At 45.3% G+C, this 25,549-nt stretch overlaps 1 protein-coding gene across 1 annotated transcript; it reads right to left on the bottom strand.

Moving 5' to 3' along the window:
* Positions 1 to 713: 713 nt before the first annotated feature.
* On the bottom strand, positions 714 to 16,455 carry CARD8 (caspase recruitment domain family member 8). Its single transcript, XM_030280308.4, has 15 exons — positions 16,337 to 16,455; positions 14,133 to 14,164; positions 13,313 to 13,378; positions 12,775 to 12,825; positions 11,279 to 11,326; positions 11,132 to 11,175; positions 10,964 to 11,013; positions 9,151 to 9,371; positions 6,445 to 6,698; positions 5,294 to 5,428; positions 4,916 to 5,054; positions 4,069 to 4,122; positions 3,886 to 3,969; positions 2,897 to 3,166; positions 714 to 1,677 (listed from the first exon to the last, which is right to left on the bottom strand). The coding sequence occupies exons 1-15, from the start codon at positions 16,363 to 16,365 to the stop codon at positions 1,658 to 1,660; spliced, it is 1,497 nt and encodes a 498-aa protein (XP_030136168.4). The 5' UTR covers positions 16,366 to 16,455; the 3' UTR covers positions 714 to 1,657.
* Positions 16,456 to 25,549: the final 9,094 nt, after the last annotated feature.

Here is a 25,549-nt window from a genome sequence, read left to right as displayed (position 1 = left end):
CATTCTATTTCATGGTTTATTTATGATATTCCTTGATTTTTTTATTATGGTATTCCTTCATTTATGATGATGTTCCATGCATTCCCTGATTTATGATGATAATCCATTATTTGAGATCCCATTCTATTTCATTATTTATTTATGATATTCAATTCGATTCCCTGATTTATGATGATATTCCTTGATTTGAGATTCCAGTCTATTTCATTATTTATTTATTATTATAATCCTTTATTTATTTAATATCATAATCCCTTGATTTATTTATTATGCTATTCCTTCATTTACACTGATATTCCATTCTATTCCCTGATTTATTTATGATGATATTCCACTCTAATCCATGACTTTTTATGATATTCCCTATTTATTCTATTTATTGCCTAATAAAATCAATGTTTCCTTCGAAACCACAGTGATTTTTTTGTCCCTTGGGACCCGCCCTGAATCCTTTGAAATCCTTTGGATGTTGCTGGCACAGGAGGGCACCTCCCTGTAATTGGTGGGTTTAAAATCCAAGTTTCCCTCTTGGAAAAACCTGGGATAGGGAAGGGTCTGGAATGGGATGGGAGATTTTGGGATTTGGATGCCTTTGGTGGCACCTCCAGCTTTTCCAGAGGCTGAGGAACAACTTCCATCCTCCTCCTCTTCCCAGGAAATCAACAACTTCCCAACACTTCATCCAACTAAAAAAATCAAAATTCAGATGGAAATCACGGAAATTTTCCCTGTTTAATCCTTATTTTTCAAAAGTATGTTTTCCTTTCCCAAGCATACACAGAGGAAGATCATCCCAGGTATCCCACAGCCTTGAAAACAAGACAATCCTGGATCTGGTCACTCCTCTCTTCTGCAAATTCCATTTTTCCCAAATTTTTTTCCAATCCTGCAGCACAGGGATTTCAGCTCCTCACATTTTAAGCACCTAAATTCTATCCAAGTAAAAAAAAATCAAGTAAAAAAAATAAAAAAGAAGTATAAAAAGTTTCTCATACAAAAAAAAAAAAAGAATTATACAATGTAAAAAACAGAGACAAGCTATACAGAAAAGAGGGGAGAAGGAATTCCATGGGAAATTCCGAGCTGCCTGGAGTTCATAGTGGTTATTCCCATTTTTGGGAATTTCAGGAAGCAGAACCACAGCTTAACAAGGACTGGATGTAGAGGATCTGTACAATAATTCCATATATACAGTGATTATGCCAAAGGAATTTGGTACAAGTTTAGGATTCTTCTTCCCTGATCCATGAGAAATCCAACGCACCTCACGATTCTGGCAGTTCAGTGGTTTTTTTGGAAGGGGATGAAAGTTTCCAGGGGAATTCTTCTCCCTGGTTTTCCCTGATGGAAATAAAAATCATTTCCAGGAGATGAAAAAGATCAAGTGGTTTCTTCCAGTGTTTGTGTCCTCCTGGAGTGGCTTTTCCTGTGGGTGAAACACGGAATTCCAGGATCCACCTCTCCTGAAAAGTCTTGGAAGTGGCTCCTATCCACACCAAATTCCATCCACGTGTCTCTGGAGGGTCCTGCCTGAACTTCCCAGCAGGAACATTCCTGAATCCCAGCAGGATCCCAGGGGAGCAGAAGGGTTGGGTTGGGAAGCTGCCACCTCTTCTTCCTCCTCTTCCTCCTCCTCCTCCTCCTCCTCGCAGCTGGCTCAGCTCTGAGCCAAGAAACCTGAGGGAAAGGAAAAAACACACCTGGATTGGGAATCTCTGGAAGCTCCTGTGAGACTCAAACCGAGAGAATTTGCATTTAAAAATGTTTAATTTGGAAAATGGAAGTATCAAACCCCCTGCCCTGAGGCAGCACAAGGCTGTGAGGGAGAGCTCCCCACCTCTTCCAGCCAGGCTGTTTCCAGGGAGAATTAATCGTGGAATTAGGTTGGAAAAGGCCTCCAAGATCATCCAGTCCGAGCATTCCCAGCACTGCCAAGGCCACCACAGCTCCACGTCCCCAGGTGCCACATCCACACCTCAGATAAATCCCTCCAGGCCTTTCCATGAAGGAATATTCCCAATATCCAATATAAACCTCCCCTGGCACCACCTGTTCTAAGTTAAGGAACTGAGAAAGAACAAAGTTTTGCTGTTGCAAAGAAAAAAAATTCAATTTTTGAGGACAATTCCCCATGGCTGGCTGAATGGGGTGGGATTTTAGGTCACTTCCAACCCAAACCATTCCAGGATTCTGGGATTTTCATTCTGGTGAGTGGAGTTTTTTGTTTCCAATGGAAGAAGAAATCCATCTTCTCCTCCTTCGCCTCAAAGCATCTTCTGCTTGACCAGGCTGAGCCTGAATGAAAAATCTTGATAATTAATATTTATATTAATCATAATAGAGCAAAAGAATGTGTTTTATACATTATAATAAAATTATGGAATGGTCTGGGTTGGAAAGGACCTTAAAGGTCATTTAATTCCAAGCCTTGCCATGGGCAGGGATAATTCCCAGCTCCTTGAACAACTTGGATTTGCAGAAGGTGAACTGAACCTAAGAACTCCATGGAAAGGAGGGGGAGCTCCCTTGGGAAATCCATCCCCACATGGGATGGAACCACCAAGTCCTCCACTAGGGAAGGTGCTAATTAACCATTAATTAACCATTCCTGAAATAAACACCCAAACAGCTCCTCTTAGGACTCCCAGGAAATCCCAAAAATTGCTTTGGACACCCAGGTCATGCTGGGAGAGCTCTCCACACTCGGGGCAAAAATATTCATTTGGTACCCATCCCTGAAGGATAAAAACACCACAATAAATACAGTCAGTGCTGAAAGTGGAAAGGAGACAATTTTAGCTGCACAACAAAGGCTGCAGGGGCGATCTGGAAAATTCCTTGATGGAATTCCCAAAGCCAGCTGGGTCAGGATGGGCTCAGTGCCCCGAGCTGATACCTTGCAGCGCCTGCAGGATCTCGTAGGTGGCTTTGTCCCCCAGGCTCCTCTGCAAAGCCTCTGCAGTGCCATGGCCCTGCTCCCTCTCTCTCCACTTCCTCAGCACCAGCAGCTTCTGCATGGTCACGTCCTCCTCCATGGCCCGGACGTCGTCGATGTCCTTCATCTCTATCTGCAGACACTCGATGGCCATCTCCCTCCAGCTCCGGTCCAGCAGCTTGGCAATCACCAGCAGCTGTTGGTCCGTTAAGCTTTTTGCTCCCATTCCATCTGAAAAATATTGGATTTTCCCCAAAACCCACCCTGAGCCTGCCCTGGCCCAGCCTGAGGCCGTTCCCTCTCCTCCTGTCCCTGTTCCCTGGGATAAAATCCCAAATCCCCCCCTGGCTGTCCCCTCATGTCAGGAGCTGTGCAGAGCCACAAGGTCACCCCTGATCCCCTTTTCTCCAGGCTGAGCCCCTCCCCAGCTCCCTCAAGATTCTCCATCCCTCTTCCCAACCCCATTCCCTGCCCTGGACACGCTCCAGCCCCTCCAAGTCCTCGTGAGGAACCCAAAAGTGCCTCAGGGCTGGAGGAGCCTCAGCAGTGCCAGCTCTCCAAACATTAACTGCACCAAACACTTAACAACCATCATTGTGGCACTTTCAGATGTTTAAACCAAAGTCTGCTCAAATCTAATCAAGAAAAATCTCATCCCAAAAGAGCAAACTGAAATGAGCCAAGCAGCAGCGAGAGAAGCGATTTTCCAGCACTTGGAAGAGTCTGATACTGCTTTTTTTAGCTGCATTTGAAAAGACAGCCCTGGGACCTCCTTGGCCACCCCGGCTCATGTCCAGCATCACCCCCAGCCCCTTTTCCACCAGGCACATTTCCAGCTGCCCTTCCCCAAGCCTGGACCATTCCACAGGGAAAAACCTCGGATAAAGCCACCTCAGTCTCAATCCCAGAACACAAAATCCCACCCAGGTCCTTTCCCAGCCAGGCCCCACCTGCAGTGCTGCCAGTTTTTTGCTTTTTGCTGCAGAGTCCCTCTTCCTCCAGGATGTTGAGGGCTGGTTTCCTCTTCTTCACACCTGGGGAGGGAGCAGAGGTGCTGTCACTGCTGTCACCGCTGTCCCCTGGGGCCAGGGCCAGAGAGGGGCACGAGGGTCCCACCCCAGCTCCTCACTCACTGCCTGTGCTCCTCTTCTGCTCGTTCTTGTTCTGGTCATAATGGATCCAATCCCCTGGGAAAGGGCAGAGCAGCGAAATGTCAGCCTGGAATTCCCAGTGCTGGGCCCCAGCTCCAAGAATTCCCAAGCACAAATCTGGAATCCACAAAGGAGTTCATTCCAACCCCTCACATAAAAGGAGATTTTCCCCCTTTGATTCCACTTGCTGCAGCAGGCCCAAACAGGCAAGAGAGACTGCAAGTTATGATGCACTAACATGCAATTTTTTATTATATTATACAATCCTCTGGATAATATATGGAGTAATATGTTATAACATGGAATAATGTGCAGGAGGGCTGGAACTAAATGGCCTTGAAGTTCCAAATGAAACCATTCCATGAGCAGAGTGATAATATATAACATGGAATAATGTGCAGGAGGGTTGGAACTAAATGGCCTTGAAGTTCCAAATGAAACCATTCCATGAGCAGAGGGATGGAGAAGCTCTGCTGGGAGAGCTGGGATTGCTCAGCCTGGAGAGGAGAAGCTCCAGGGTGACCTCAGTGGGACCTGAAGGACTCCAGGACAGCTGGAGAGGGGCTGTGGACAAGGGATGGAGGGACAGGACACAGGGGATGGCTCCCAGTGCCAGAGGGCAGGGATGGGTGGGAGATTGGGAATTCCCTGGGAATTCCCTGGGAACATGGAGAGGGGCTGACACAGGGTGCCCAGAGCAGCTGTGGCCAAGTGTCCAAGGCCAGGCTGGACATTGGGGCTTGGAGCAGCCAGGGGTGGTGGAAGGTGTCCCTGGGGTGGAACTGGGTGGGCTTTGAGGTCCTCCCACCCCCTCAGGGCCCAGGCTCACTCTCTCTCAGCCTGGCTTTCCACACGGTCTCATCCGAGTCCTGCTCCACCAGGGACAAGGTGAAGTCGTCAGGTTTCTCCAAATACACCTCGAAGTAACTCTTCAGCTTCAACAGGGACCCATCCACAAATTCAATCTCCTGCACAACACAAATGTAAAATAAACGTAAATATTCACCTGAAATAAACAGAAGGGAAGGCAACTGGCTGTTGGGAGAGATCCCAACCAAACTCCAACTTCCTCAGAGTTTTGCTCTTGACTTTAGCATCAGGATTTCATCCCAGAATTTCAGGGCTCCAAGAGGCAAATGGTTCCTTTTTGTGGCACATTTCCAGGGAAGCTGCAGTGCAGGAAGTGAGGGTTGTGTAAGGGACTCACCTCAGGAGTTATTTCAGCTTCTGGCTCACAGATCAGTCTGTACTTCTTTCCTTCCTGCAGCAACTTTTGGCACACAGGGGGCTTTTCAATTTGGACAAATTTCCTTTTGGAGTGTTTTACAGCCTTTGAGATATCCTAAAATTTAAAAACACCATTTCAAGCTTAATATTTCAATGTTGCTCATTTCAGTAAAGGATTTAACATCTAAAACCTGTGTTCAGGTGGCTCCTTGGGCTGTTCTCTGGCCCCAGCTTTGCAGAAGAGCCATGATCTGTTCCACAAACTTCTCAGAAAGCTGAGGAATAACCACCACACTCAAAAAGCATCACTAAACCTCCCCAGCTGTCCTGCCACGGGGGTGAAATGAGGTTAAGGGAGTTTACAAGCTGAATAAAAGGAAGGTTTTTGTCCCTGTCCTCAGTGTGATAGGGTGAATTAAAGTCCTGCTGCTGCCAGAGCTCCTGAATGATCCCACAAACCCAATTTCCTAATTCAAACCCACTGCAGGGCAAGGCAAGGAATTTTCTAAAGCTGATTTAATCCAGGGTTAGTCCCACAGCCTCTCTTTCCTCTGCAGACACGCTCTGCTCTCCTCAGAGTTATTTCTGATGTGACCCTTGCCAGCGGAGAGCTGCTGGATGAATCCATTGTCAGCTGCTTTCCCAAATCCCCAAATTTTCACTGGGCAGCCTGTTCCAATGCTTGGCCACCCTTTTCCTGAAGGAATTTTCCCTATTAACCAACCTAAACCTGTTCTGGCACAACTTGAGGCTGTTTCCTCTTGCTACCCAGGAGAAGGGACTCAGATAAAGAATGGAAATGGAAAAGCTCCGAGAGAGACTATTTATTTACAAGGGATGCAGTGACAGGAAAAAGGGGGAATGACTTAAAACTTAAAGACTCTGGGTTTAGAGGGGATGTTGGGATGGAATCGTCCCTGGGAGGGAGGGGATGGGATGGAATTCCCAGGGCAGCTGGCTGCCCCTGGAATCCTGGCAGTGCCCAAGGCCAGGTTGGACGTTGGGGCTTGGAAGTGGAAGGTGTCCCTGCCCATCCAAGGGTGGGATGAGCTGGAATTGAAGTCCCCTTCCCACCCAAAGCACAGACCCAGCCCACGGGCAGCTCCCACCCCTTGCTGAAGGGAGTGGTACCTTGATGAAGGAGTCGTTGTTGGTGGCCAGGTAGACCCAGAAGGACAGGGAGGGGTGCTCGTCGATGGCCTTGTAGAGGATGACGGCGCCGTGGTACTGCAGGGGCTGGTGGCTGTGGATCAGGGGTCCCACGGGGGACAGGGAACTCACCACCCACTTGACGTGCGAGGCCGAGAACTCGGCCGAGGGCTCCATGGCCGCGCCGCCGCCCTTGATGTGCAGCACCTTGAAGGCCACACCGGCCCCACCATCATCTGTGGGGACAAACCCGGGCCCAGCGTGTCAGAAACACACAGAATCATGGGGTATGATTATATACAGGTGCTTTCATTGAGAGCTCTGGGAATTGGGGTGCAGACCCAAATCTGACTCCACCATGCGTTTCAAGCTGAACTTATTTTATATTCTATCCTTATATAACTTACACATTGATTATTAAACTTACATTGTTCTATTGTATACATTGACATGAGTTTATAGTGATCTTTCTTAGGTCCATGAGCACAGTTTCACATGATTATTCTTTCTGATTAAACAGTAATTATATTTCATTACTAAACAGTCATCACATCTAACAGTTATATCAATTATCATGTACTAGCTACATAGTACAGTACTATTTCTCCCTGTGCTAAAGGTATTTATCTTTCCAAGGCCTCCTAAGCTTATTTTTCCTGTTAGCCCTAAATCTCATGATTTTAAAACCCTTTTACTATCAAATGCTCCCAGGATGTCCCCACATGTCCCTGTGCCCAGCTGTGCCTGGGGGTGCGTGTCCTATCCCCATCTGTCAGAGCTATCTGTTGTTTTGATTTTTAAAAGTGTTTTCTTTTAATAGTTTTTTTGAAAGTCTTAAAGTTCTCACAAAACTTCGTTAACCTTCTGACAACATTTACATATTTCTACTGGAGTTCTTACACGCTATTTACATGAATAATAATTGTTTTACATTCTTCTTTGTGGGAGGGGAGAATGAATGGACTGTTGGTTTGAGCAGTGTGGTTGGAGAGGTGCAATTCCATCTCCAATCCACGGTCACCTCTGGAATTGTATAAATATCAGATGTTTGAATAAAATGCTCTCTTTTTCAGCCTTTGAACTTCCCAAGCATTTGTGTACTTATTTCGTGTCCAACAGCAACAGTTCTCTGCTGCTCATGGGGCACTTTGCTTTAGCTCTCCCACAGCCAATCCTCCCTCCAGGAGAGATCTCCTGTTATTGGGCCATTCATTATTAATTATCTTCTGTTCATGGGCCATTCATTATTAATTATCTTCTGTTCATGGCCACTGAGTGTCCCGGCATGGCTGAGAAAATTCCCACTTCTAATCAATCTAATTTTTAGTTTTATGGCAGGGGTGAGATAATGTAGATGTTATCATTTACGTTATTATGATTAGAAGTTGATTATTTTTTAATTATAAGTGTTGTTTGGTTTATTAGCTTTTGTTGCACTATACTGTAAATGTTTTAAGGCTCATCATTTAAAATTACTTTTTGTGGGTTTTACTACAATGCATCTTTCACAGTTCTATTTCTCTAAAGCATTCAGTGTTATTTGTAAGGCCACATTTTGAAACCTGTTTTTAGTTCCCTCAACAATGATTGTCTGGTTTTTTTTATTAATCTTTTCCTAATAAAGAACTGTAATTCCTACTCCCATATCTTTGCCTGAGAGCCCCTTAATAACAATTCGGAGGGAGGGGAAATATAACAATTACTACTACTACTACTACTACTACTACTACTACTACTACTACTACTACTACTACTACTACTTATTATTATTATTATTATTATTATTATCATATTAGAATAATAATTATTATAATTATTCTATTATAGTAATATATCATTATTATACTATAATAATTACAAAATAAAAATTACAGAATTAATATAATAAGATATAATAAGATATAATATAATATAATATAATATAATATAATATAATAATTATGTTATATAATATATTAATATTATTATATAATAATAAGAAGAATGATAATAAATAATTATTCTTATATAATGATATTCAATTATAATACTCTTATATAATAACTATTATATCATAATAAATTTAATAAGACAAAAATAAATAATTCTTAATTATAAAAAATAATAAAGTTAATGTATAAATATAATAACATTTATGTATATTTATATAACATATACATAATATAATAGAATATATATTCTATAATACATATATTTGATATATACATATATATAAAATAAAAATATATCAATATAAACCAAAATATAAATAAAATACAAATAAACTATAAAACGTAAAATATAACTGTATATAAAATATAATAAATAAATGAAATTAAATACTAATAGTAATAATACTAAGAATACGAATAATACAAATAATATGAATAATACGAATAATACTAAAAATACTAAAATACTAAAACTATAATAATAAAATAATAAAATAAAATAAAAATATAATAATAGTAATAGTGGTAATAGTAGCAATATAGTAATAGTAATAGCAGTACTAATAATAGCAATAATAATAATAATAATATTAATAATATTAATATTATCAATAACAATAACAATAACAATAATAAAATACCAATACTAATACTAATACTAATACTAATAGCAATAATAATAATAATAATAATAATAATAATAATAATAATAATAATAATAATTTCTCCTCTGAGAAGGCCAGGGGGCCGCACTCACCGCGCAGGCAGAGGCAGTGTGGGAAGTGGATGCAGCGCAGCGCGGCGGGCGCTGAGCAGCGCACGTCGAACAGGGGCCCACCCACGATCCAGGGCGGCTGCACCAGCGCGGCGAACTTGCTCCAGGACAGCAGCGAGTAGGTGACCCTGGCTGCCCCCGCCACCTCGAAAATCAGCCCCGTCACGCTGCACTGGAAGGAGCCCTCCGCCTCCAGCTGCACCCTGCAAGAGACACCAGCACCAGGCCAAAGCTTCCAGCAGCTGCCAGGGATCAGAGTGCCAGGATCAGCAGTGCCAGGATCAGCAGTGCCAGGATCAGCAGTGCCACCCTCCTGGAGCTGCCAGGGATGAGCAGTGCCAGGATCAGCAGTGCCAGGATCAGCAGTGCCAGGATGATCAGTGACCTCTTCCCACTTTATCCCAACCCACAGCTGCTCCAGGCTGCTCTGGAGCTGTCCCTGGGCTATTAAAAAGCACTCCAGGCTGCTCTGGAGCTGTCCCTGGGCTGTTAAAAAGCACTCCAGGCTGCTCTGGAGCCATCACTCAGGAGCTGCCAGGGATGAGCAGTGACCTCTTCCCACTTTATCCCAACCCACAGATGCTCCAGGCTGCTCTGGAGCCATCACTCAGGAGCTGCCAGGGATGAGCAGTGCCAGGATGAGCAGTGACCTCTTCCCACTTTATCCCAACCCACATCTGCTCCAGGCTGCTCTGGAACCATCACTTGGGAACTGCCAGGGATGAGCAGTGACCTCTTCCCACTTTATCTCAACCCACAGCTGCTCCAGGCTGCTCTGGAGCTGTCCCTGGGCTGTTAAAAAGCACTCCAGGATGCTCTGGAGCTGTCCCTGGGCTGTTAAAAAGCACTCCAGGCTGCTCTGGAGCTGTCCCATGGCTGTTAAAAAGCACTCCAGGCTGCTCTGGAGCTGTCCCTGGGCTGTTAAATATGAGGGAGTGTCGTGGTTTGACATGGAAGGGGATTTTTTTGGCAGAGGGTTAAGCCAGGCAGTGATTGGGGTTGGATATTGGCACTTGGGCTGACCAATTGAAGGCTGGACATGCCTCTGAGAACATAGAGAGGTTAAAAAAAACCCCACGGAATGTTTTAGAAGGTTTCCATTTCAGATTTAGTCGGGTTTTTTTTCTTTCTTTTCAGTTTTATGGTAGTAGTAATAAAGTTTTTTCCTTTGTTATTAAGCTTGGGCCTGCTCTGCTCTGTTCCTGATCTCACAGCAAATCATTTTCATTAACCATAACAGTGAGGGCCCAGCCCTCAGCAAATCAGCTGGAAAGGAAGGTTTTGCATAAAAGGAAGGTTTTGCATAAAAGGAAGGTTTTGCATAAAAGGAAGGTTTTGCACAAACCTTCCTGTGCCAGGAGCTGCTGCCACACACAGGGCTCGGTGTCACATCCCACATCAACACCCAGCAGGGAGAGCAGCCAGGGACATCCCACAGGGACCGTGCCAGGGCAGACAGAGGGACACAGTGCTGCATCCCAGGGAAAATGCAGGGCTAAAGGGGAGGGAGAAGCAGGGCAGGATGCCTCGTGTGCATCCAGGCTGAAAGGAGCACATAAAAATGGGCCTGCAGGTCATCACTGCAGCCAGACCAGGCTGAAAAACCCTCCCAGGAGCTGCCCAGGAGGCAGCACAGGCTCGAAACTGTGATTTTTAAGGATTTGTGTGCCCCTTCCAGTATAAATTCAAATGTGTTTGTGCAGCAAATGAGCTGTTTGCCCACTTCAACCAAAGACTGAAGCACCCTGATGTGAACAATGCAAACTCAAACCCATTACATTAAAAAAATTCATACATAAATTGTCCTCCAGCGAGTCTCCTGGGGGTCACTTGTTCCATCTGGTCCTGGAAATAGATTTTTAAAAAATTGTCTTTAAAAGGGTGAGGAGAGAGTAGAACTACAGTTTGCAAATGATCTCATGCAAAATAAGTGGGTGGGGTTTTTTTCCCCTCACAAACCTACATTTTCATTCCTGCAGTGCTCACAGGATGGCAAGCAGCTCCCTCCTAGTGGGAAAAGAGGGAGATGAGCTCATGAAAAGCCAAATAATTAAACAGCCAGGAATAAAAAAAAAAAATTTAAAAAAGCCCTGAGGAGATGTGTTCCTACCTGACTCATTGCAGTAAGGTGGGGATTCCTTCTCCTCCTGTTCTTCATCTAGGAAAAAGGAATTTGGAGGAAATATCTCAATGCCCAAGGGGTTTCTGCTCCCACATTCACCCAGGACAACCCCACAGTTTCATTTGCCTAAATCCACCTCAGGAGAACATTCCTGAGAGTCCTTGCAGGCTTTGCACAGCCTGGGTGTGAAGCTGAACATCAGGATACAAATTTTCCAAAAAAAAAGTTTTATCCTGGGATGAGCTCCACGGTACCAAGGTTCCAAGGACAAAGTTCAGCCCCTGGCATGGAAACTGGGAACAGCTTTCCCAAAAAACCCACCACATTTTCTGCAGGGTGTTTGTCCCTAAAATGATTTTAAAGTGCCTGGACTCTCCTGGCTGAATCCAACAGGATGGAATTCCAACAGAGCTGACACTTCAGGCCAAAAGCTGTGTCCTGAGGGGTGGATTTGGGAGCAGGGGAGTGGCAGAGCTGCCAAGATCAGCTGATTTCTCCATCCCAAAAAAAATAAAAAGGGATCCTGGAGGCTGTCCCAGGCTGTCCTTGAGCTGGGAGGGGCAGGGAAGGCAGCAGCCAGCACTGGCTGTGTGCCCCAGCCCTGCTGTCCCAGCCCCCAGCTCAGCAGGGCTGGAACAGCACCAGGAACACTCCCTGCACCTGGGAGCTCCTGGCCCCAGCCCTCATCCCCCTCTCCAGCATCTTTTTCCCAAAAGAGATGGAGCTGATGGCTGGGCCAGCCCCGGATCCTCCCTGCCACCCCACACCCCCCTCGGGCATTGTTCATCCTCTCCTCAGCAGGGGAAAACAGGGACAACAACAAACCACACTCACCCAGCCTTCCTCCCCCCCATCCTCTGCATCTGCCCAGAATAAAACATTGGGATTGTTAAATTATCAGTGTTACATAAACCCAGGATAACTGCTGGCAGCAAATCCCAGGGAAGCATAAAACCCACCAGCAGCAAACACTTCCTTGCATTATTTTCCTGTCCATCCTGTTTGGCCAGGTCTGTTGCCAACTTTGGAGGAAATTTATGGCCTCTTGGTGTTTGGACAACTGCTGTGGTGTAAAAATATCCGTGGGTATTGTGTCTGCAGGGTGAAAGCAGCACGAGCTGCTGCCCTTTGATCAGGGATAGGAAATCACTGGATCCCAAAAAATTTACTGGGAAAGCAAGCAGAGCTAGCATTCCCTAATAACTGTGAGATTATACCCAGGAGAAGCAGCTGGTTGAGACTGAACATCAGTTTTAAAAGGATAAATAAATCATAATGTTCTGCTCACCTGACTCCTCTTCTGAGCTGCTGCCTTTTGACCACTGACAGAAAATCATTTGCTCCCAAAATTTTATTGGGAAAACAATCAGAGTTAGCATTCCCTAATAACTGTGAGATTATACCCAGGAGAGGCAGCTGGTTTAAACTGAACATCAGTTTTAAAAAAAGGATTACAGGTAAATAAATCACAATGTGCTGCTCACCTGACTCCTCTTCCGAGCTGCTGCTGGAGCTGTCTTGGGAGCTGGCTTCTCCTTAAAAACAGGCACAGGTGGAATGTGAGTCCAGGATCCATCCAGAGGTTTGGATCCAGCAGGCCAGGCAGCAGGATAGATAATGGAACAGGAAAACAAAGAAACATTGAAGCAGAGAAAAACATCAGAGCATCAAATCCAACCCCAGGAGAGCCTCTGGGGTCACCCAGCCCTTCTGAAGGGTGCTCAGAATATTGAATTCTCATGTTTTATAAAACCTGGGATAATTCTGGAGCTCCACCCATGGCACATCCCAGTGAAATTCTGGTTTTCCAGGGCAGGTGGGAGCAGCCTTGGTGGGAGCCGTGTGTCCCACCAGGCGAGACTCGCGTGGAGGCACCAACCCACTCATTATTCTCACAAACATCATTTGAACAGAAACCAGCACTGGAAAGCCAGGGATGTGTTTTGGGATGTGGCTGGGGGGAAATTTGGGATGCAGGACCACCCCAGGAGTGAGGAAATCCCTGAGCCGTGGTGGCCTCACCCTCCGGGTGCTCCTCGGCTGATCCCGATCCTGATCCTGACCCCTCCAAGCCATTGGGTGTCACCTCTGCAAGAGAAAGGCGGGGAGTAAAATTAAATAAAAGTCTGAGCAGGATTTCACACTTCTCTTGCTAATTCTGTACTCAGAGAAAGGGAATAAATAACAATAGAACAGACATTTTAAAGCCTAGCATAAAAACCAAAGTAACCCATAAACAAAGGGTGTACACCAAGGTTTAAAAGCCAGTTATAGAATTCCCATTCCCATTCCAAAGGATGGGCATTTCCCAAAATCCCTGCATCTTTTCAACTGGTTTTTAAAGCCAGTTTTGGAATTTCCATTCCCATCCCCAAAGATGGGCACTTCCCAAAATCCCTGCAGCTTTTCAACTGGTTTTTAAAGCCAGTTATAGAATTCCCATTCCCAAAGATGAGCACTTCCCAAAATCCCTGTACCTTTTCAATTGCTTTTTAAAGCCAGTTTTAGAATTCCCATTCCCAAGGATGGGCATTTCCCAAAATCCCTATACCTTTTCCATTGATTTTTAAAGCCAGTTTTAGAATCTCCATTCCCATTCCCAAAGATGGGCACTTCCCAAAATCCCTGTACCTTTTCAATTAGTTTTTAAAGCCAGTTTTAGAATTCCCATTCCCAAGGATAAGCACTTCCCAAGATCCCAGTACTTTTTCAATTGGTTTTTAAAGCCAATTTTAGAATTCCCATTCCCAAAGATGGGCACATCCCAAAACCAGTGTACTTTTTCTGGCACTGGCTTTTAAAGCCAGTTTCAAAATTCCCATTTTCCCAAAAATCCCTGTACCTTTTTCATCCGAGGAGAGGGACTCTGCCCCGCTGGAAGACAAAAGCAGGCACACATGAGAACTCTGCCACCCTTTCCCACGCCTCCTCAGGGGCAGCATTCCCAACTCCCTCCCCTGGCATCGCTCCCGGGAATCTGGGAGCTGCCCTGGCATGGGGGATTCAACATTCACAGCATTCACCTCCTGCAGCATCCCCCAGCTCTGGCTCCCTCCTGTCCTTTTGGGGACACCTGGCTCTGCTGGACAATTCCCACTGGCAGCAGCTCTGCTTCCAGCCCCTCCTGCCAACACCAGGAGCCCGTGCCAAGCGCCCGTTGGGTTTGGGAGCGATCCAACCAATCTCCAGGCAGGCAGGAGGGACAGATAAACTCTGTTCCCCAGCAGAGCCATCTGTGGCAAACCCACAGCAACCTCCAGCCACCCCTGGGAAGGGGAGACCCGCTGTGTGTGTCACTTGAACAGGTTCAAATCCTGTTTGGGAAGCTTTTCCAGGAGCTCCACGACATCTGTCAGGCAGATCCAGCAAAGAAAAGCTGCCCTGAAGAAGGGAACGGCCCTGGGTGCTGTCACCATAAAGCAGCAGGTGACATCCAGCAGGTGACATCCAGCTCTGCTGCACTGTGGTGGCACCAGGGAATATCCCAGAACCTCCGCCCTGCCAAGGGGCAGCTGGAAGAGCTGTCAGGGAAGCATCATCCAGCCCTTTTTTTATGGTTTTTTTGGGTTTTTTTGGAGGTGTGAAGGTCACAGCGCAATCCCAGAGATGCTGGGGATGGTGGAGCTGAGCTGTGGGAGCTGCTCAGCTCTGGGGGCTGATTTTGGCCACCCTGGGAGCTCCTGGAATGAGTGGGCATCACCAAGGGGGCCACACTGGGGCACTCAGCCACAGAATTGAACAAGAAATAAAGAGATGGGAATGGCAGAGGCAGGAAAATCAATGAGTGAGGATTCCCTGAGGGAAGCGATGCCAGCTGGGTGATCCTGGCAAAGCACAGCAAAGGGGCTGCAAAACTTTCTGGGTCAAGGGCAGGAAGAAGTGGGAAAGCTTTTCTTTCCCCCCCCACCCCAACAAGGAATTACACAACAATTTGCTGTTCCAAACTGTATCTTAAAAAAAAAAAAAAAAAAAAAGTAAATTTATTTATCTGGAGCCTGGATGCTCTCCAGGGCCGGCAGCAATGTTTGTCCAACCCTTTTTTTCACCAAGTGGTGGCTTGCTTAAATCAGCATCGCTTCCCTCAAACCCCTCCAGCCGCATTTCCCTCCTCCCGCGCGCGCGGAAACGGCCGGGGAGGGGAGAAGAAAGAAAAGAAAAAAACCAAAAAACACAAAAACAAAAAGCCCAATTCAGCCAGGCGGGCAAGGGAAGCGGAGGGAAGCGGAGGGAGCGCGGAGGGAAGCGCGGAGGGAGCGCGGAGGGAAGCGGAGGGAAGCGGAGGGAAGCGGAGGGAGCGCGGAGGGAAGCGGAGGGAAGCGGAGGGAAGCGGAGGGAAGCGGAGGGAGCGCGGAGGGAAGCGGAGGGAAGCGGAGGGAGGCGGAGGAGCGCGGAGGAGCGCGGAGGGAAGCGGAGGGAAGCGGAGGGAAGCGGAGGAGAGCGGAGGGAAGCGGAGGGAGGCGGAGGGAAGCGGAGGGAAGCGGAGGGAAGCGGAGGGGAAGCGGAGGAGCGCGGAGGAGCGCGGAGGGAAGCGGAGGGAGGCGGAGGGAAGCGGAGGGAAGCGGAGGGAAGCGGAGGGAAGCGGAGGGAAGCGGGGCGGAGCGGCAGCGCCGCTTTGTTCGCGGCCGGTGCGCGGAGCCCCCACGGGCGCAGGTGCACGGCCGGACCGGGGAACCCCCAAAGGCACCGGGGAAGGGATTTGGGCACCGCAGGGACCCCCCGGGCTCGGTGGCCGCGGATGGGGAGGGGGCGGGAGGGGATGGAGGAGCGGGAGGATGCGGGAGATGCAGGGGGTGGGGGATGGGAGGATGCGAGGGGAGGGGCTGGGGGGGCAGGGGGACAACGGGAGGGGCAGGGGGACAAGGAGCGGGTGCAGGGGGACAAGGGGAGGGTGAAGGGGGCGTATGGGGACAAGGGGAGGTGACAAAGCGGGGAGGGTGGCGGGAGACGCCGCGCAGCCCCCGGCGGGGTGGGGCGGGGAGGCTGCGGGGGGATGTTGGGGGGATACTCGGGGGACACGGGGAGCGCACGGAGCCCATCCCCGCTCACCTGTCGGGCTCCGGAGCCGGGCAGGACATCGCGACGGCGGCACCGAGCGGGAACGGCCGCGTCCTCCGCGCGTGGCGGGCGGGGAGCGCGGGACACGCCCCGGGACACGCCCACGGACAGGCCCCGGACACTCCCCCGGACCGCCCCCACCCCCCTCTGTACATCACAGCCGCTGTAATTGATAAATACAGAGATTAATTTTCATCTTCTCGGCACCTTCCGTGTTACTCATTAAGGTGTTTGTGTTGTTATTATACGTGCGATTATTATTATACATGTGTATACGTTATTATGATGTATATTATACATGTATATTATTATTATACATGCATAATGTATACGTGTATACATGGATTAGTGTACATGTATTAGTATACATATATTATTATGCATGTTATTATTATTATACATGTATAATGTATACGTGTATATATTATTATTATGTATATTATACATGTATGTTATTCTTATACATGCATAATGTATACGTGTATACATTATTATTATGTATAGTATACATGTATATTATTAGTATACATATATAATGTATACATGAATATTATTATTATACATGTATAATGTATACGTTTATACATTATTATTATATATATTATACATGTATGTTATTATTATACATGTATACATGTATACATGTATTAGTGTCCTTGTATTAGTATACATATATTATTATACATGTTATTATTCTTATACATGTATAATGTATACATGTATACATGTATTAGTGTAAATGTATTAGTGTACATATATTATTATACATGTTATTATTATTATTATGCATGTATAGTGTATACGTGTATACATTATTATTATGTATATTATACATGTATATTATTCTTATGCATGTATAATGTATACAGGTATTAGTATACATATATTATTATACATGTTATTATTATTACGCTAAAATCCCCCAATGGTTCGGGTGGGAAGGGACCCCAAAGTTCTTCTCGTTCCAACCCCCCTTCCACGGGAAAGGAGAATTTTCCTGGATTCGGTCGCTCCAAGCTCTGTCTCACCTGGGCTGGGACGCGTCGGGATCTGCTGCTGCTGGCAGAGCTGCTGGGGGGGAAAAAATGGGAAAGTTAAAATAAAAAATAAAAAATAAAACTAGCCCAAACCTGCAGCGTATTCAGGCATTTTTATTAAAAAAAAAAAAAAAAAAAAAAAGGAAAATAAAAAGGGGAATAAAAGGGGAATAATAAAAAAAAAATCCCGGAGCCCCAGCAGTGGGGGGCTCCCACCTGCCCCCAGCCCTGCAGCGTCCCTGGGAGAGGGGAATTCCGGAGCTGCAGACAGGGAAAGCTCCTGACAGCCTCACCCCACCCAAAGTCACCTCGGTTTGTGCCCAGAGATGCCCTTTGAAGGAGGCTCAGATGTTTATTTAGGGTATTTCCCTTATTCCAAGAGCTGCTCCAGCCCCAATCCAAATCTCAGCATTTTCCCCTCTCCCTGCGCCGACCCCAGAGCAGCTCTGGGGTGAAGGGGGTGGGAATTTATTCGGGATTTATTGCACTGCTGAGATGCTCCAGGAGCATCAAAACTCTTCTGGTTAAGAGGCTTTTATTCCCTTTTTATTCCCTTTTAATTCTCTTTTGTGTGTCTGCCCAAGGCCCAGAGCAGAAATGAAAATAATCTCTGTAAACAAATGGAAGTGCTTGAGCGAACCCAGGCTCAGAACGCTGCTCCAGGCGCTCAACTCCCGAAATGTTCTGGATTGGGAACCCCCTCAGTTCTGCCCCTCACCCTAAATCCCACCCTCTGCAGCCCCAGCACACCAAAGAGTTGTGGAAAATCCATTTTCCCAGGAAATTCCGTGCGCAGAGCTCCCAGGAACGCGCTGGGCTGCAAAGGGGGTGTCAAAGGGATGGAAACCCAACAAAATGAACCAGATTGGAATGGGACACCCTGGAAAAGTGACCTGAGGGGTGGCTTTGGAAGCGTCAGGGAAGGAAATCCCCTGGAACAACCCCAAATCCAGCCTGGAACAAAGGGGAGGAAGTGGGGAAAGTTCATGGCACGACTGTTGGGAGTGTAAATAATCACCGGGGCGGAGAATAAATAAGGAAAGAAAGCAAAGGCAGGAGAGGAGGAAGGCGGGGTAACTCAGAGGGGGTTTGTTTTTCCCAGCTCCAGCCCCATGTGCCTTCCCAAGGCATCATTTTCCAGCTTTTCCAGGCGTCCCCAGGCCGAGGATGATGCCATAAACATCCCGTGAATGTCACAGCCCCAGCTCGGCTTTGTGGAGTCACCACAGCTCGGCCCAAACCTCTCCAATCCCAATTTTCCCTCTGAGAAATCCCAACCCCGAGTTTTCCTCTGAGAAATCCCAATTTTCCCTCTGAGAAATCCCAATTCCAATTTTCCCTCTGAGAAATCCCAATCCCGAGTTTCCCTCTGAGAAATCCCAATCCTGAATTTTCCTCTGAGAAATCCCAGTCCCGAGTTTCCCTCTGAGAAATCCCAATCCCAATTTTCCCTCGGAGAAATCCCAATCTCGATTTTCCCTCTGAGAAATCCCAATTCTGAGTTTTCCTCTGAGAAATCCCAAATTTCCCTCTGAGAAATCCCAACCCCGAGTTGAGAAGAGACAGAGTCATCTCTTCTTTCTTCTCTGGTTTTCCAGGGGATTTTCAGCACAGGAGTTCATGACACTTCTCCCTTTTCTTTTCCTCCTTTTTTCTCTTTCTTCCTTTTCTTCTTCCTTCTTCTTCCTCTTTTCCTCCTCCTTCTACTTTTTCTTTGATCTTCTTTTATTCCTCTTCTTCTTTTCCTCTTCCTTCTCCTTCTTCTGTTACTCTTCTTCACTTTCTTCTATTATTATTATTATTATTATTATTATTATTAGTAGTAGTAGTAGTAGTAGTAGTAGTAGTAGTAGTGGTATTAGTATTGGTATTAGTATTAGTGTTAGTATTAGCATTATTAGTATTATTAGTATTATTTGCATTATTAGTATTGTTAGTATTGTTAGCATTAGTATTAGTACGAGTACTAGTATTATTACCAGTGTTATTACTAGTGGTATTACTAGTGGTATTGTTATTATTATTACTTTTAGCAGGCTATCCATTCACTTTTTGGGTACTATTTGAGCAATTTATGCATTTACCAGAGCTCTAAACAGAAAATGAGAAAGAGGCACCAAAATTTTGTTGCAAACTCCTGCACTGGAACCCTTTGGGCAGGAAATGCAGATTTCTCATTCCAGCCCCAGCTGAATCCCAGGATTCACCCAGAGCCCTTTGTACTCAGCTCAAGGATGGAATTCCTGCTCCCCTTTCAACGATATATAGAATAAATAAAATAAATTAATTAAAATAAATAAACATGCATACAAAAATAAATAAATAATATATAGAATAAATAAAATAAATATGTACAATTAAAACCCCCAAACCCCACAATTAAATAAATAAATAAACAATATATAATTACAAAATATAGAAGAAATAAAATAAATAAATAAAAAAAAACCCTCCACACCTGACACTCCAGGAGGACTGCAGCCACAATTCCAACTGGACTGTGACCTGACCAACAGAGTGTCAGGTTGTGTTCTGACTCTGTCGGTGTTGTTTTGGTTCACTGCGTTGTTTATTTTATATTTTTAAAGATCTGTTATTCCTGCCCCACATTCTTGCCTGAAAGCCCCTCTTAATTTCAAATTTGTAACAATTGGAGGAAAGGAGGTTTACATTTTTTCATTTCAGGGGTTCCTTTAGGTCAGGGTGACCCCAAGAGAGATCATAAAGAGTCTTTGCCTCCCTGGCCCAAACGCAGCCAAAGGAGGAGCCTGGAATGTTTCCAATTGTGCTTTAAACGCTGTTTATTTCCTTTTTATCTAAACATTCCTTCTCTGACCTGCTGAGTTCTGAGCAAATCCACCGTGGCCATCTGCCTGAGGCCTGGGCAGCTCCTGCATTATAAACTCAAAACTACCTGGGTGTGTTTACAATTTCTGCACCAATTTCTATCATTTATGTTGGACTGTGAATCTCTACCTTAAACCAATAGAAAAGTGTCACCATTCTCTCTCTGACCTGCTGAGCTCTGGCCAGCAGCTCGGCCATGGAAACTGCGTCACCTTGGGCAACGTTTACATTTTATATCAGAAATTATGTGACTATATTGACAATATTGTGCCAATATCGATCATTTATGTTGGACAGTGTGTCTGTACCTTAAACCAACAGAAAAGTGTCACCAGCACAGCAAGACATGGAGGGCAAGGAGAAGGAGAAGAAGGTCAGGACACACCCAATTCCCTCCATCTTGTCCCCTTGAACCTCATTCTAAAAACCCCAAAATTCTACTTTTCCACCCTGTGTTAATTCAAATATCACACTACTCAAGCCCTTGTGGTTTGTAATTCCTCACACAGAGTTGGCAGCTTTTTCCATGGGCTAAAATGGAAGCAGAAATGTTTTTGACTTTGTGCCAAGGTCTCTGAGCCCCTGTGGGTCACACAGGGGAGGTCCCTGCCCTCCTTAGCACATCTGCCTTTCCAAACCCAGACACCAGCCCAGATGTTCCATCCGCCTGCAGATGGCAACAGCTGCCCAGCCCTGCTCCCTCCCGGCCCATCCCGCCTCCTCCCAGCCTCGGAGATCCCAGGATTCATAATAATGTTACCCCGTCATCAGAAAAAAAACCCAAAGTAATAAATGTAATTAATAATTTATTATGTATGTTTGAGTCCAAATTTAATTGGAATAATTTATTCATATGATTGATATTCTTAATAAATTTATTATTTGAAATAATAATTTCAAATAATTGTTATTTGAAAATATTATAATAATATATTTATATTATATATAATATAATATTATATATATTATCCATATTATATAATTATATAATATATATTATATAATGTAATATGATATGATATGATATGATATGATATGATATGATATGATATAATAATATAATATAATATAATATAATATAATATAATATAATATAATATAATATAATATAATATAATATAATATAATATAATATAATATAATATAATATAATATAATATAATATAATATAATATAATATAATATAATATAATATAATATAATATAATATAATATAATATAATATAATATAATATAATATAATATAATATATATTACATTTTCATCATTTTGGTACATCCCATTCCTCGCTTTGTCTATTTGTTCCTTGAAATGGGTCGGTGTCCCTTTCATGGGGAGGGGTCCCATGAAAATGAGGAAGTCAATGAAGTCTTCCTCGTTCTGACCTTTCTACCTTTTCAATACCAATATGACAAATGAACTTTTGGTGTAACTCCCATTCCTTGTCTTGAGTTGGTTTCAGAACAGAGGAGGCCACAATTGTCTTATATTCCTAAAAGCAATTTATCACTTTATATTCTTCATTATAAACCCAGCTAACTAAACATTGTGCTGACGAGCAATCAGTTATTAGTTAACTACTAACTCCTAACTTCATCAAGGCCTACTCATTTATTTTGATTAATTCTAGTAAGGCTTATCTCTAACTAAAATCTTAGCTCCTCTAAAATCTCCAAATTCCTTAAAATCGACGTTTCAATGCCTCATATTTTTTCTGGATGTTCACTGATTTTACTCCGTCCTGGTTGTGCCACTCCAGGAGCTCCAACAAAACTTTTGGTGGCTCCTGCAACTCCTGTCACCTTTTGGGGCTCCAGGAGGGGGAAGGACACTCTGGAGGATCGGAGCTCGGAGTCCTGGGCTTGGGCACTGCAGAACATTCACTATTTGCTGTTTTTTTGGTGTTTTTGGTGGATTTGTGTGGAACAGGAGGCTCTGAGGACATCATCCACCCCAACCCAGCTCAGCACCCCCTGATCCCCCCAGCCTGGGGAGCTCCAGAGCCACCCCCTCATCGCCACCAGCGAGCAATTCCCTCATTTCCACTTCCCTCATTTCCACTTCCCTGATTATTTCCACCCAATTTTCAGCGTTTAAATGTCACAGTGAAGCAACAAACCCCAGCAGGAAGCGGAGGTTGGACACGGCAAATCTGCTGCTGGGGCTCAGCAGGAGCCACCCACCTCATTTTCCAGCAGGAATATTTGCCCTTCTCCAGCCATCCCAGCAGTTTGTGCTGCCCAAAAGGGACAGGCCAGTGCCAGCAGCACCCCCAGGGCCTGGGATGGATCCAGGAGGGGCCATTCCAGAGCTTTTCCCTGTTTTCCACGCCGCCTCCAAGGCTGACACGGTTGTTTAAGGAGAATAAAAATAGCAGGGTCAAACATCTCCTGCCTCCTCAGCATCCTCATCATCCCTCCTTGCATCTGCATCTTTCCCTGAGGATTTTCCCTGTGGAGCACACAGCCCTCACTCCTGGAAAAAAAAAAACTGAGAGGGTTTTATCCCTTTTTTTCCCCTTCATTTTCTCAATTTTTTCCCCATTTTTTAACAGCCTCCTGCCTGGGTGATGCCCTGAGCAGCCTCAGTTGGGTGTTGGATTTTCCCCTGGGAAAAGTCTCAGGCTGCACAGGGAATCCAGGGAATTCAAGCCCCTGTGGACACACTGGGGTGGCAAATGTTGAGTTTGGTAAAAATGAAAAGAGAGGGAAACGGGAAAGGGTTTGGTGCTCACTCCCTGCCCCTCTCCTGACCCCCACAAAAACTGGGATTTCCTGGAATTCCTGGAGGAATGGCAGGGAAGCAGCTGGGATGCAGAAAGGGGTTGTCCAAAATTCCACTCTGGTGGAATGGAAAGTGGTTGGGATGCAGCCAGGGTGACCTCCAGGAAAACTGGGATCAGCTGGAATTCCTGGGATCAGCTGGAATTCCAGAGGAATGGCCGGGAAGCAGCCGGGATCAGCTGAAATTCCCGGCTCTGGGGCTGAGTTGTGAATAACAGCGGGCTGAAATCACGGCACAAATCTGGGACTAACAAGGAAAATTGCTGCTCCCTGGAAAACGCAAAAGATTTCAAAATGAAAAAAAGTTTTTGGTTATTCCAGACTGGGAATCCAGAGCTTCCCTCTGGCTGCCCTGGGACCCTGGCAGGGGTCAGGGACCCCCTGGACAGAGTCCCCAGAGACACTGGCTGTGATCTCTGTCCATGGAAAAGAGTTTTCAGTCTTACAGGATGAATTACAAGCTTTGAGTGTTTGATAAGAGTAATAATTAAGTGTGGCACGGGTGCAAAAGTAAAATTTTAGGATTCTAGATGAGGGGTCCAAAGGGGCCAAGATGGAGGAAATTGGGTGTGCCTTGTCCTTTTTCTCCTTCTTCATGCCCTCCATGTTTCACTGTGGTGTTGGCATTTTTCTGTTGGTTCAGGCTGGGGACACACTGTCCAACGTAGGTGACAGATATTGGCACGTTATTGTAAATCCAGCACAGGTAGTTTGTGGTATTTAATGTTTGTACCATCCCACTGAGGGCAGAGCCCCACACGCTGCCCTGCAGGACAGAGCTGCAGCAGGGCAGCAGAACATGTTAGAGATAAACAGAATAAACAACCTTGAAACAGCACAGACCAATTATGGCTTCTGCTTTGGCAGCGGGGCTGACAGACAGAGACTTTTACAATCTGGGAATCATCAATACCTCAGATTCTGACACCAAACCACCACAGGGAGCCTTCCATCTAAATTGGCTTTAGTGCCTTTTAGGACATTTTGGTGTTTCTACCCTGTGTGGTTTCATCATGGAATCACTTTTAGGGCTTAAGGTCTTTTGATTCCAAGGAAAACCAGCAAATCATCCCTTCTAGGAAGATGTGCTCAGCCACAGTCAATGCATGAGTGGGAGCCTTTCCATGGAGTCAAGGGATTAGAATCCTAATTATGAGGAATTATTGCAAAGGGAAAAGCAGTCTAAGCCAATATTTCTAATGCTTCTGTGCAGCAGAAGGAATAAGGAAGAATATTTTAAGTGTCACATGCAAGCTGGAAGCCTGAAAACCCATTGATATCAATATCAGTGCCCTAATACTTCCATCTTTTATTTATTGGAGAAAAGAAAATAATGTTAAAGAAATAAATCTTTTATACATAAAATACAGAAATAAATACATGATAGATAGCAATGAATGAATTTTATTTATTTATTCGATCTGATTTATTACAGAAAACACATTTCATTTCTGGAGGACACCCAAACTTGTTAACAGCCTGGGAAGGAATCAGAGCTGTCAGGAGGGTTTCAGCCTCTCTCACTTTCCCCGGGTTTTAAACAGTCCAACAGCAAATATTTGCTGGCAGAGGAGATTTCTGAGCTGTGAGGTAATGGCTGGTGGAGTTTTTTACATTTGCAGAGTCATCTCCTCGGGTTTTGGGCCTTCTTGCAGGCACAGATGTGCTGGAGCAGGGGGAGGCACTGGAGTTTGATTCCAGCAGCTCCGAGCTCCCAGCTGAGGGATGGGTTTCCTGAGGAGCTGCCCTGGCAGCTTCTGCAGGAATATTAACAACTACTTTGTTCTATTAAGAAGGATTTAAGGATTATTTTGGCCTTGGAGGAGGTTCCCAGCAGGCTGTGTTTGATTTTCATGGAATCCTGGATAGGTTTGGGTGGGAAGGGACCCTCAAACTCATCCCATTTCTCCCACCTCCTCCCACCATCCCAGCGTGCTCCAACCTGGCCTTGGACACTTCCAGGGATGTGGATTTCCTGTCCAACCTCCAGTACAGCAACCATTAGCTCCTTAATTTCTGTAAAAGCCTCAATTATCACAAGGTTCAGATCTATCAGATGTTAAAATATTGAAGCTGAGAGTGCTGGGCTTGTTCCTATCAACATCCAAAGCTGTGCTTCCCTCCATCAATCCATGGGATTTTTCCAGCTACCAAACACGAGCCTTTCAGAGTCTTCCCAAAAACAAACCTCAAGTCATTATGAGGTTTTTTTCCTGAGCAGTTTTCCCATATTTGAGGGAAAAAAACACATCAAGGGAAATTCAGATGTGCAAAGAGCATTTTATGGAGCAGCTTCCTGTGGGGAAGAGTTTGGAGGTCCCCAAATGCCAAAGGTCCCAGGGACAATGACACCACCAAATGGTTGTTTTGCTGTGTCAGCACTTTGGCACCACCTGAAAGGTCTGGAAGTCGAACCTTAATGATCTGCTGCTCCAAAAGGATCGATGGATTTCTGCAGGGGTCATTTGCAGGATCAATAGTTGTCCATCCCCTGCAAAACTGGAGAAAATCAGCTTGAAAGCTCCTTCCCAGAAACA

This window comes from Taeniopygia guttata, chromosome 9 (assembly GCF_048771995.1).
Source record: "Taeniopygia guttata chromosome 9, bTaeGut7.mat, whole genome shotgun sequence".
Taxonomy (NCBI): Eukaryota; Metazoa; Chordata; class Aves; order Passeriformes; family Estrildidae; genus Taeniopygia; species Taeniopygia guttata.
Note: the sequence above shows the minus strand (reverse complement) of the source record. Positions and strands in the feature narration are given on the sequence as shown.

Coding starts and splice junctions, on each gene's coding strand:
- CARD8 (XM_030280308.4), bottom strand. CDS start 16,365: ATGTCCTGCCCGGCTCCGGAGCCCGACAG. Junction 5,055..5,293: donor AAGCTGAAATAACTCCTGAG/GTGAGTCCCTTA, acceptor TGTGTTGTGCAG/GAGATTGAATTTGTGGATGG. Junction 4,123..4,915: donor GAAAGCCAGGCTGAGAGAGA/GTGAGCCTGGGC, acceptor GCCCTTTCCCAG/GGGATTGGATCCATTATGAC.